This window comes from Spea bombifrons, chromosome 4, assembly GCF_027358695.1.
Source record: "Spea bombifrons isolate aSpeBom1 chromosome 4, aSpeBom1.2.pri, whole genome shotgun sequence".
Lineage (NCBI taxonomy): Eukaryota > Metazoa > Chordata > Amphibia > Anura > Pelobatidae > Spea > Spea bombifrons.
The window spans coordinates 24224947-24237806 of NC_071090.1; the positions used below are offsets into that span (position 1 = coordinate 24224947).

At 34.4% G+C, this 12860-nt stretch overlaps 1 protein-coding gene across 1 annotated transcript in view; it reads right to left on the minus strand.

The window, feature by feature from the left end:
- Positions 1 to 8202: 8202 nt before the first annotated feature.
- The window catches only part of LOC128491322 (teneurin-2-like), a 240059-nt gene continuing 235401 nt past the window's right edge, over positions 8203 to 12860 (minus strand). Inside the window, exon 4 of the mRNA XM_053463638.1 lies at positions 8203 to 8525. Coding sequence (XP_053319613.1) covers positions 8203 to 8525 — 323 coding nt within the window. The remainder of the gene's footprint in view (positions 8526 to 12860) is intronic.

The window sequence follows — 12860 nt, forward strand, 5'->3', positions numbered from 1 at the left end:
GTACTCCCTTAAGTAAAGGGGTTTTCCATCACATGTACCCCACCACAAGTTATGTGTGTACACAGAGCTTTTGTAGTAATCTTCACTGTGAATGTCTTATTCATTTTTCCTATCCATATTTCATCAAACTAGTACTGTTGGTTCCCTGGTACTCGCTGTACCCAGAGACATGTTCCATGTATAAGTGAGTACTTATCTTTACTTCACCAGTGAGGTTGGTGTCAAACTTTACTGTAGGACTGTAGCCCTGGGCTTAGTTGGGCCTCCCTTGGCTTCTTGACGTTTCTTAAGAGTTCTTTAATCTTTTAATCCAGGTTTTTTTGCTGACCTCCTTGCATAGGTGCATACACTTGTGACCTGGCTAGTCTATTCACTAACAAATTGGTCCCAGGGCCTTGTGACCTGGAATTTGCCCTACCCTTTCAGGTTTTGGGTTCTTTGGACTTGTGATTTGTCTCTGCTACGTTTGGATTTTGCAGTGCCATCTACGTACAAGCTACTGGGATCCTCCTGTCATGAGGCCTACCCACAATTTCCTCATTTTGCGGCAACCCAGCGCCCCTGAGCACTGTGCTGTTCTGGAACATTTGATATTATTTTTTCTAAATAACGTATGTAGACCTCAGCCACAATTTACACATTTCACAATTTGTATGTATATATGAAAAATAAGTATATGACACTAGTAAAAACACCACTGTCTGAAACGGCTTGTGTAAGTTACTACACTTGGTTATTCCACTAATTAGTTATGGACAAGACCTGATACCATGTGGTGTCAATAGTATTCATGTCAGAAGGCACTAATTTCATTAATTAGAGACGTGCAACTGAGAATTGACAGATTAATACTAGCATAGGCATTTAATTTAATAATGACAAAAAGTGTTTTGATAACCTGAATCGGAATATTTGGCTTCATTCCAAACACATGGACATGTGTCAACAATGAGGGGAGATTACACGAGTATTCCAGCTGGTGTTTTAAAAGCTTTTTACCCATGATAAAGATGAACATGTAAAAAAGTATTGAATGATCAATTGATGAATTTGTCAATTGCATCTCTTCATACTGCAAACGCACTTTATATTACAATTTGTCTTTTTCATAGATTAGGTAAAAAGAGTATACGAACAAGGAATTTGACATACATATTAAGGAGATCAAGACAAACGGAGTGTTTGTTTCTTTTATTAGTGCTTGTAGTGTTCTAGTGCTTGCAAAATTAATTAGCATCACCTTATACAATTGGCCTCAGTATACCCTTTTCCATTATCGTGTTTTTTCATCTCTATCTTTCATGTATTTGTCAGAGAATACCAAAGAAAGTGGTAACACTGCGAGCCAGTACAACACCTGTGTTGCTTATATAAAATGCAGAATTTGGATTTTCAGGCTTAAGTGGATTTATTATAGTCAAATCTGTTAGACTAATAATAGTAAATCAGGCTGGACGTATGCGGTTTAAATGTCAGTCTCGGAAAATGAATGGAGTACTGATGACAATAATTCAGCATTTCTTACCCTCAGCCTATTCATTACTTCTTTATAAAAATGCAACAATTTGCAGTTCAAAGGAAACTCACGACAATGTAACAAAATCAATATTGGTTGCATCATTCCGCTGTAATTCTAATATATTTGCCTTGGGCACAAAAACTGATTCAAAATAGGGAATTTGATTCAAACTCACTTTTAACTCTTGCATTGGAGCATGGCCTGCTTGTTTTACTCTCTAATCACGTCTTACATGTTTCAAAGAATGTTTTATTTCTTTTGACTGAATTATTTTTTATTATTATTATTTTGCAAGTACTAAACTTTGAAACATTGTTAAAGTGATATTTGACGGTACTAAAAGATTTTTCTCTCTTCAGTTGGAGTCTCTGAGGAGCTGAACATACATGACAACTCCTTCAGAAAGATCCTCTCAAAAGAGATTATATTAAATATGAACTCTAAGAATTTTTAGATCAAAAACATAATGATTTTTTAAAAATAAAAATCTTCCCTACAGTATGTAATAAATAATTCTGAAGGTATAATAAAGACATACCAAGTTTCACAAGAGAAGAGAAAAAAGTTGGTTGTGACTTTGAAATCAATGTAGACTCACAACAAAGATATGCTTCTACTTATTAAGTTAAATATGTCTAGTTTGTGCTTCCTAAAATATGATAACTCTAAATACAATACTTTCAAATAAAATATTTCTCTCTTTTTTTAAATGCTGGGATGTGAGAATTAGTATGAAATATGTGAAAGATGCGTGTGTGTGTGTGTACACAGTATGTCTTATGTCATGTTTATTTTGCAACTTAAATAAAATGTCAGAATATTCAGATACGATGTAGGAGCACGAGAGGAGGCCTCTAAATATTCATATATTCTTTAATACTAAATGTCACATTATACACAACACTTTCAAGAACAAAATTGCATTCAGCAGACTGGAATTCAACAAGTGTGCATATTTAAAGGAGGCTGTCCCAATCAGTTTTAGGCAGCTGCTTCTTAGTGCATACTGCTTTTTGTACCTGGGAGATGCTTGGTTCTTTATATTGGAACATAGCAATCTTAAGAAAAATGCATCTGCTTGTATAAACGATATGTCTTAAAATAATTTAGTAACAGCTGCTGTGTACTAGATAAAGATTTTAAACATACTTAGGTGGGTGCTAAAATGGGAGGCAGTGATAGAGAAATTGCTCTATAGAAACAGGTTATGTTGTATTGATCATGCAGACTTATAAAATCATGATATTCTTGTAGATTTAGCAGCTTGTTCTTACAGGTCTTTAGTACTGGTGATAATCATGACAGTCATACTTCTCCCAGACATGCTTGTGGAAATGTCACCACATAGCCTTTTGCTGCTTACCAAGACTAAAAAAAAATGGATGGACAACACAAGCTAGTGTGAAATTAAAGTTATTTTTCTTCCATTGTCTCTCATAATATGTAGTAAGTGTTATAAACTCACAAAAATAACATAAAACAATATAACTCTGTTTTATAATTTTCATAAGATTTATATGTACTAGCTGAGATGAGACAATGATTTGTATGTTTCTCTTTTTTCCCCAAGAATAAAATACAAACATTAATAAAATAATAAGTTATGTTTCTGCATGAACTTTTCAGTACAAAGAGAAGAATGACTGGCTTGGAGGATGTTAAATGGTTTAACTAATTCAACAGAGGATAAATGCTAGGAAAAGAGATGAGCGTGAAAGTGGAAGAGATCAATGCAGGGATAGACTTGTAAAAGGCTATACTAAGCATAGGACAAGACCAATGATCATTTTTTTTTTAAAAAAAAAATTACAGCAGGTAACAAAAAAAAGGGCAAATTCTGTATCACTTCCACGAGTTGGCAAATTATTGCATGACTTCAGTCCCAGAAATAAGATGTGTGTGTGTATATATATATATATATATATATATATATATATATATATATATATATATTTCTATGTATTTTGTATATCTGTTAATGCAGGTTACATAAATGAAGTTGTAGTTTATAATACCTTACCATAATACTATTACTACCCAGTCAATGTTATGCTTATTAACTTAGATATGTCAAATTATTTCTCAAACTCCAATCAAATATGGAGTTTTCTAAGCGACATACATTGTAAATGGCAGCGATACATAATTACAGACAGTAATGTGTAATTACAGTAATTATACTTCAATTATAATATTACTCTGGGCACGTCAAAGACTGCACTCCTAAACTGAATTTAGTTTATTTCAAAAAAAAAAATTATGATTGTTAAAACACAACATTAATTTGTTCCATGTTTTATTTCTGTTAACTGGGTATCCAAGGCATATAATTACATTCAGTTATGACTATATAAGTATCAACATCATGTAAGGGGCTGCTGCTTCTAGAATATCATATGAGCGTTTCTATATTGGCTGCTGATAATGGATTAAACCACTTTGTATCAGTAATGTGAAAGCCACAGTATATTAGGGTTTAGTAGTAACTAATTACGACATATGAAAGAGGCTTCCCACTTTTTCAGCCTTTAGGGAATTTTCATATATACGTCTTAAGAGAATGCCCAGTAAAGGGAAGACATGATGCACCATTTGACTTTTCATAAAACCTAGCAAACATGTATGTTTTTTATATGAACGTGTATGTGTGTTACATCTATACACAACATTGTGAGCAACCAACTAATACACATTATGAAAATCATTAAGAGCCAATTGTTTTTTTCATGGTAACTGTAAAAAGTGGGTTATTTGTGCCTTTTCCACCACCAGTCCAATGAGCTTATGTTGTCCGATGAGTGCTGCAGTTCACCCAAAAACAATAATTTCATTGAATACATCTCAAAAGTTGAAGTCGTCGTGACATTTAAAAGACACAAGTAAAATATGTGCAAAACGTGTTACATAAGTTTGGTAAATTGTATTTACTGACATTTAGTGGAATCAATCAAGGTCATATAGTGCACATGACTGTGCTTTCCTTAAAACATTCCCTTGTCTCAACATAGCTGATCATTAATCTTTCAATACTGTTTAAAGTACCCATCCTACTATGTCAATATTTTGTGTAACCTAAAAATGTATGTAACACTTAAATGTCTCTTATCAGGGGATTATCAGAAGGTTATTCAAAGTTACAGAGAATGGAGAATAGCCTTTTGTGTCATGGAGTGAGCTTTTGTTATTACAAGATACGTGTCTCATCCATATTAAAATAGCTGTGATAAAGCCAATAAGACACATAAAAAACACCATCACTGTGGGTATTATGTCTCGTAATGCATATGCAATGAGAAATTGGAAATCATACTTATTATTGATCGCGGTTAGTTAATGTTTATCTACAACGAATGCAACATATTTTAACATTTTATTTTTTAATAGCCAGTTCGCTGAATGAACACGCAAAAACCTTATATAATAAAACAAAAAATACACCTTTTCATAATAATAATTTGTATTCATATTTGCAAAGCTATGTTGTACAGGAAAGAACATTTTGATTGAAGTATAGATTCTTGTTACTTCTTTTCGAAGAGAAGCATACCTAAAAGGTTATTGATTCGGTCATGAAGGACACAGTGTTTATTATGTAGGAAGCTGTAGCTAGGTACAAGCGTGAGAAATTAATGATGGCTTTGTAAGTGTCCATGCTGTGGTGCTGAACCAGTGGGGCAACTGTCAATCTATATGATAATACATCCCAACACTTCATAAAATCAGTGATGCGAAAAAGCATTGATTTTGTTTTTCTTTTTTTTTTTGGAACTAAACCGAATTTCCTGGCTAGAAAGAGCAAGAAAGTTAACACCTCGGCTTGTCTAATAGACATATTATATTTGTTTAAATGTTTCATATGGCAGTTTCATTTCCATAATTGCCACTGTAGCGCCAGCGTATTTGACAGGCACATTATATCTTTAGGAAGCTATTTTGTGCCATAGGCTGTGCCTCTCAAATACTCTTATTTTTACCTTATTATGTACAGCACTGCAATTATATCCATATGTAGATCCATAAATACACTTGATTTTTAATTTTAGTTGATAGCACGTTACATGACAGCCGAAGCCTTTGTTAATGAACAGCGTCAAAACTGTAAATCGATGCTAGCTAAAAGGTTCCTTTTTTTTTGTGGGACAGGCTATATAAATTAAAAGTCTTGGACCGGATCACGGTTTAAAGGTTATAGAAGCAATAACCAAATTCATTACCAAGTGAAGGCAATTGTACAAAGTTACTGAAATTAATTTGTGGCTCATTCTGGTTCCCCGTGGACAGTTGTCCAACATAACACAGTATCACAATTGGCATTTGCAGCTGACAGTCTTACAAAGGGGTCTAGGGAGTAAAATGGCATGAACACTTAATTTCGTTAAGCTGTCCTTGTTCTAGCTTGGAAATGTTAAGTGGATGAAAAAATACTTTAGTTTGACTGCTTGTGTTCTGTATTTTTCTCTAACTAACAGCCAGGCTTCACTTATGCATGTTTGTGACATTTGGATATTTAAGCATGCAAGTATACCTTTAGATATAAATGTCATTTCCTATACATATTGCCATGGATACAACCTTAATAATGGTAATATTTAGGGATACATGCTGATGCATAAATATCTACTAATGCTAAATTATAACATTATGTCATATATAATTAAAAGAAAGAAATACATCTATGGAATGTATACCACATATGTGATTTTATTAGAGATTTTAATTATATCATTAATATTATATATTACATATGATTATTGTTGGTTGATATATTTAGCTTTTTTATTTTTTAATTACAGTGAGGATGACTGTAAGTATGGGCATGATTTACTCGGACGCTGAAATACTTTATTTGGTAAATGGAGGCTTAATCCATGAGACTAAATCCCAAAATATAATTAAAATTTTGCAGGCATACCAGCTGTTTCCCCCCCTGACTCCAGACCACTCAACAATTGGTAATATTTTTTACCACAGTGATTTGACCAACATTTGGATATGAGAACTGCATATTTTGAATGTTCCTAATGAAATAGTGAAAAAAACATACAGACAAAATGGCACCAGAAAACGTGTGGCCTCCTTCACATTTAGTTTTTTATTTAGTGTGTGCCCCAATAGTGAGCACATCACGCCTTGTTAGTTTCTTTGAAGGATTAATTCAGCAAGCACCTACGTTGCAGCAAGACTGATCCCAGTTATTCCTGTTTGGTATATTTGGCTACACAATGCTATCTTAGTTCTTAAAACATGCACAGATCTACTTATTTTATGATCGCGAGGTTTCACAGAAAAACATTCTTATTTAGGTATCTGACATGTTTTTTGGCAATCACTATACGTACATTGGGTTCATTTTCACATCACATGACCACAATAATTCCATTATGTTTAAATGCACTAATGTGTAACCTTTCCTAAAATTAGTCATTCACACCCACGACTAATATTATTCTTAAAAAAAGTAGCTGCTAACACGATTAGATTCCTTTGGCAACGTTCACCTATTAATTGTGGCTTGTTTCCAAAGAAGCCAAGCCAATAACACGGAAGAACCATTTGCTCTTCTGGCATATTTTGTTCATTTTCCTGACATACATCAAAATGTGTTTTCAAAGATAAACAACGCTTTGTTTCTGTATTATTAATGAATGCCAGTATTTGGAGTGCTACAACCCTTTTTGATTTTTTGCCAACCAAAATAAGGTAGCTGCACTTTTGTTTTTTTTCCCTCATTCCTCCTGTATTTTGTTATGTTAATGGAAATCTTAGTGTTTTCTTACCCACTGAAAAACAAAGTTCCCAATATATGATGAAATGGCAGTGGCGAGCAAAGAACATTAAAAATGAGAACATCTGAATATAGCATTTGGTTCCCGAAAAAAACTCATACTTCCATAAAAAAGTATTTTGTACTGTCCATGTAAAGGCTTACCTGTGTATTTTTTTTAATTAATGCAATAGCATATAGTTAAAAGGACAATAGACTTTCACCGTCAGTACGCTAACAGTGTTACTGGTTGCGGCATGTTAAGTACATCCTAGGAAGTGTATGGTTTTATCAATACCACTGGTGCACGGAGAACTCTATTTCTCACCCAAAACAAAAGGGGTGATTTATAAAATGTAATTTTGGGTTGTACAACACATCACACTTAAATACAGTATTTTAGTATCACAGAATATATTTTTTTACTCAAGAAGCATATATCAAATTACTGTTTAAACATAAAAAGTTTAGGTTTTCAGTAACCTCAACGTATTGCGCTATTAGTAGCAGAATATTGTCTTAAGTATTTATGGAAATATGTTAAATTAAGCAAATCAATGCAGCAAAATAAATAACATTTTGTAAACCGGCACTTTCATTACAGTTTATAAACATATTTTAAACCACAAAAGCTACCAGGTCAACAGTAATATATAGTTTCAGCGCCATACAGTTTAACATAAACTTGTTATTTATAGTTTAACTAATTATTTAAGGCTCATCTGTGTTCTACATTTTGCTTAATAACAAAACTAAATGCTATTTCACAGGTACATTAACTTTGCGCATATAAACCTAACACATTTAATAAATAATATCTTATTCTCAAATGCTTTATTGGGAAGTTAATTAGCTTTGTAATGGCATGTTGTATAAGATATTGTAACTGAGAGGATAATTAATTCTTAAAAAAAGAACATTAATCTTTTAATTTGCGATACATCTGAAGAGAGAAAATAGGCCTACCGTTCTCATTCTCTGATTTATTTTCATTATCCGAGTCAGTCAGTGTCAGGGCTGAGTTTTCGCGACTTGAGAGACCAGAGCTACGCCTGGATTTCAGACCTCTACCCCACAGCCGTATAGCATGCTCTGGCGACATTCCTCCTTCAGTATCAGAGTCAACGTCAGACCCTGCACTCAGGGAATAACCCTGATGAAGTATACCTATATCCGAGCAGAATCCACTTCGATGAGGGGAAGGCTCGCAGATTCCTAGTTCAGCCAGGCTAAAGTTGGTTCCTACAACAACAGAATAAAAATAATTCCTCTAAATAAAAACTAAAAAAAAAACAGTTTTGGCCTTAAAATATTAAACCTACTATGTCATATGTGAGTTAATTCAAGAAGTGTTGCAATTTTGCATACCAAATTAATATACAAACATTCAGATATGATTTGCTATATATTGTGAGACTGTGAACCCAAGGGAGTTGGATTGGCATGGCATCTGAGTACAGCTGCTATGCAGATCATACATATGGGTCCCTGGGGTGGAGCAACTGGAGAGCAGGGTGGGCCAATGCTCCGTTCCCCCACTCTGTGGAAAATCCATGCCGGCTTGTCCAGGAGGCTAGAAGTCTGCAGGATCCGGTCCAGGATTTCTATGAGGCCGGCATCAGGCACAGGTGCTGGGCATTAAAAACCCCTGGAGCCTGATACTCAGAGAGACTGTTGGGGGAAGAAGAAGTTCCCTGTGCTCCCAGGGCAAGGAGAGGCCCTGAACAAGTAGACCATCCCTGAGCATTTTGTGTGCTGTCTGGGGGAGGTTTTCCAGAGCCTGGCGTAGCTGGGTCTGGCTGGGAGGTTGAGTTAGTGGGTGATTAGGCTGGTCAGTCTGGACCAGCATAGTTTAGGTAGAGAGGGCTCCAATTGGGAGCTAGGTTTTCTTTTTATGAGTTGTCTTTTTGGGGGTTTAAGCGGTTAAAAGAAAGTGCTGTTTTGTTCAAAGCTGGTGTTCCTGACTCTGATTGCCCTAGAGGACTGTGCTTAGGACCCCTAAATGTGACATGTATGGCCCTCATGAGCTCAGGTCTGTGTACTAGGCAAGATTAATGTGTAGGTGTGTCTATGAATTATTGATTTATTTAAACATCTTGTACTTTTTGTTCAACACTTTTTAAACAATAATAATAGACATAAGCGACATTATTTTCAAGATCTTTTGTTTAAACTTTTGCCCCAGAGATGGTAAGATGTGCCTAAATGCGTCTAGCAGTTATCTCCATTCACATCCTTCCCTAACAATAGCTGTCTAAACCAATCAATAAAACTCAGCAATTTAACAGTAATTCAATGGAAGAAAAAACAGATCAGAGAACAATAAGTTAAGATTCTTTCATATACTTCCATAGCATATATGTCAGGTGTTTTTGTTTTGTTTCGTTACGTATATGTATACATATACATAAGTACGTATGTTGCTTATTAATCTATAAATGTTATTGCATAGATGTCAGTGTAGAGGGCTAAAATGTAGGATCTGGGAAAAGTGACAGATGTGCTTTAGCGCTTATGTTTTGGCATGCATATGAAGAAATGAGGTTGAAGAAAGGATGATTGTATTAATTGTAGATGAAAATGATACAACAATTTCAGAGAAACACAACAAAAACAAATAGGCATGCATAAAAATAAAAATAAGAGAAGCATCTATGAAAATACTTAAATATAAAAGTAGCTTTTCACTAATATGTCTTCATAAAATGCACTAAATCATTGAATGAATAGCTTAAAAAGAAGAATCTATAATATATTTACCCAGTGTAGCCCTGAAAAACATGTGTATGTATGTATATTCATTATAAGGCAGACTTAGTGGCCCGAATGGTTGTTAACAGCCATCAAATTCTATGTTTCTAATATGTTCTCATTGTTAAATTCTTGAATAAAAACCCCTGTAAATAAATATGCCCACTAGGCCATGCTTTTGATTCAAAGATGTGTCAATTTGTGCTTATTTGCATCATTTAGCTTCTAAATATTATGATGACTGTAATGAATGGGGATAAACGGAAGACAACACACCAGTCTCTTAATCTGGAACACTACTGTGTTTAACTTGGTACAATAACTGAAGCTCCAGGAATCCCATTACATATTTGTAGTACACCTGTGGAGTTAAGTGTTATGTTTTATTCATGCATTGTAAGTCAGGTTTCAGAAGTGTAGTGAGCTGATTCTTGCTTTGTCTGTGTTTGTTACTTGCCTAGAGCTGCTGTACCGTCATTTACAAGAAATAAAATAGCCAGAAGGGCTGTATTTCAGGAAATGCCTCCAATGCTAGTTTTTTGGTTTAATTAGTGCTCCAATTCTTCTGGAAAATACTGGAATTATATTTGTATGTATATATATGTGTGTGTACTTCATATATGCACATGTTCTTATATATATCCAGTATTCTCCCAAAGAATTGGAGCACTAATTAATTGGGATATATATATGTATGTATATATATATCCTAATTAATTAGTCGCACATGATAAAATAAATCAACTGAGTAAATATAAGGACCAATGTTAACATATTTTATAGAATGTAAGAGATGATAACCTATATTTGTTTTTTTCTATTTCAGCGATCAGGGCTCCAGAAATTAATGATGATTATACAAGCATATGTGCATACCTAGAAACTCTGTAAATGTGCGGACCCTGGGACTGTTGAAATATTAACCTTTTCATGGCCCATCATCCAAATTCTATGTGGTGACCCAAATTAGGGTGACCACATGTCCTGGAATGCCCAGTGTGTATATATATATATATATATATATATATATATATATATATATATATATATATATTTATATATATATATGTATGTGTGTGTGTGTGTGTGTGTGTGTGTGTGTGTGTGTAATATTATCCACTTCATAGTGTGTCCCATAGTGAGCCTGCCAAAATATGTAAGAACCAGGTTTTCTTTTATCAATCATGTTTTTGTTACGGTCATATCTCTCCTCCTTTCAGCCATCATGTGTCCCTTTATTACATACATTCCATAGATAATTATTAGATATCTCAATATATATATATATATATATATATATATATATATATATATATTTTTAATAACGTGTTGATTAATACATTAAATATTTGGCAAATATATATTATGGATAATTAATTTAATAAATAATACATAAATACGTTTGTACAAACATAAATCCATTTAATAGGACGATGAACAAATACATTCAATTATTGGTAACTCAAGTTAATACTTGAATATATTAAATATATACTGAAGTCAGTGGGCCGTGTCCCATAAGGGTAGGCTCCAGGTAGCCGGAGTCCAGAAGTTCCCAGGTATAGATAGAGGTTGATGGAAAGATTTATAGGTTAGGCGCATATGCAGACGATTTAATGTTCACTATAACAGACCCCGTGGACTCATTGCCCCATATAATACCCGAACATTTGGTATGATTTCCAAATTTAATATCAATGCCAATAAATCCATCATTTGAAATATCAATTTGCCATCTTTGATTTAAAATACTTAGGGATTAGCCTCTCCGCAAAACTGGACAAGATTTTTTGATCTTTACTTAATGCCACTTGGAAACACTGTGGACCAATCTTTTCCCCACTTCACATGGCTGGTAGAATAAGCATTATCAAAATTAATTTGCTCCCCAGAATATTATATTTACTGGAAACTCTTCCCGTCTATATTCCCTGTACTTTTTTTAGACTCTGTGGTAGGCTTCTTATACATTCGTATGGATTGCTAGGACCCCTAGGCTAGCATATTCTCCATTTATCAAAATAGAATTTGGCGGAGGATTAAGTCTACCAGACATCGAAAGATACTAGAGTAGTGCATCTGACCAGTGGTAGAGTGGTCTATGGCTGCTAGGAAGTCATGGGTTTTTAATTAAACAGAGAGCATTATCAGCCCCCATTTCCATCAAAGCTTGACTACCCAGACATTTGAGATTCTGTACGGTATTCCAGTGCTCTACCATATTACCAAGACCGACGATTTGGAATAGAACAGTATCCACTGGTGTGCTTACAATGTACCTAAGCCAACTTCTCCCCCTATTGCATAACTGCGATTGCCCTCCAGTTTGCCAACGTGAAGCTCAAATCTTCTGAAATTTCACAATGACTGCACAATGGGAACACAGTGGTAGCCATATTGTGTTTTTCAGAGAGTGTCTGCTGCACATTTTATTCTTTCCTGTAAATTGTGTCTATTGGTGCAAGCATGACAAGCCATAAAGCCTGGGGTATCTAATATAGCTCACAATATCCCGCTCAAACATTCAGGAACAGGTATGCAAATGGAATGTTTACAAAGACCTTCGTGCATATCTGGCAACTGATGAGTGGCCCCAATGCACAAATGGTTTGGGCATTTTACCCAATGTTAAAGAAGCTGGTTTTATATTTAAGGAAGCCACATTTTTCTGTAATGAAAATGATTTTTGGTTTTGCTTTTAGCCATACGTATTTCTTAGCTTTAACTGATAAGCATTATAGAAAACATCCACTCTAATTGCTTGGGTTTATCTACCGGGAAATCACTTTTTTTATTTTTTGTTTGCCTAGTTTTCATTTCTGGTGT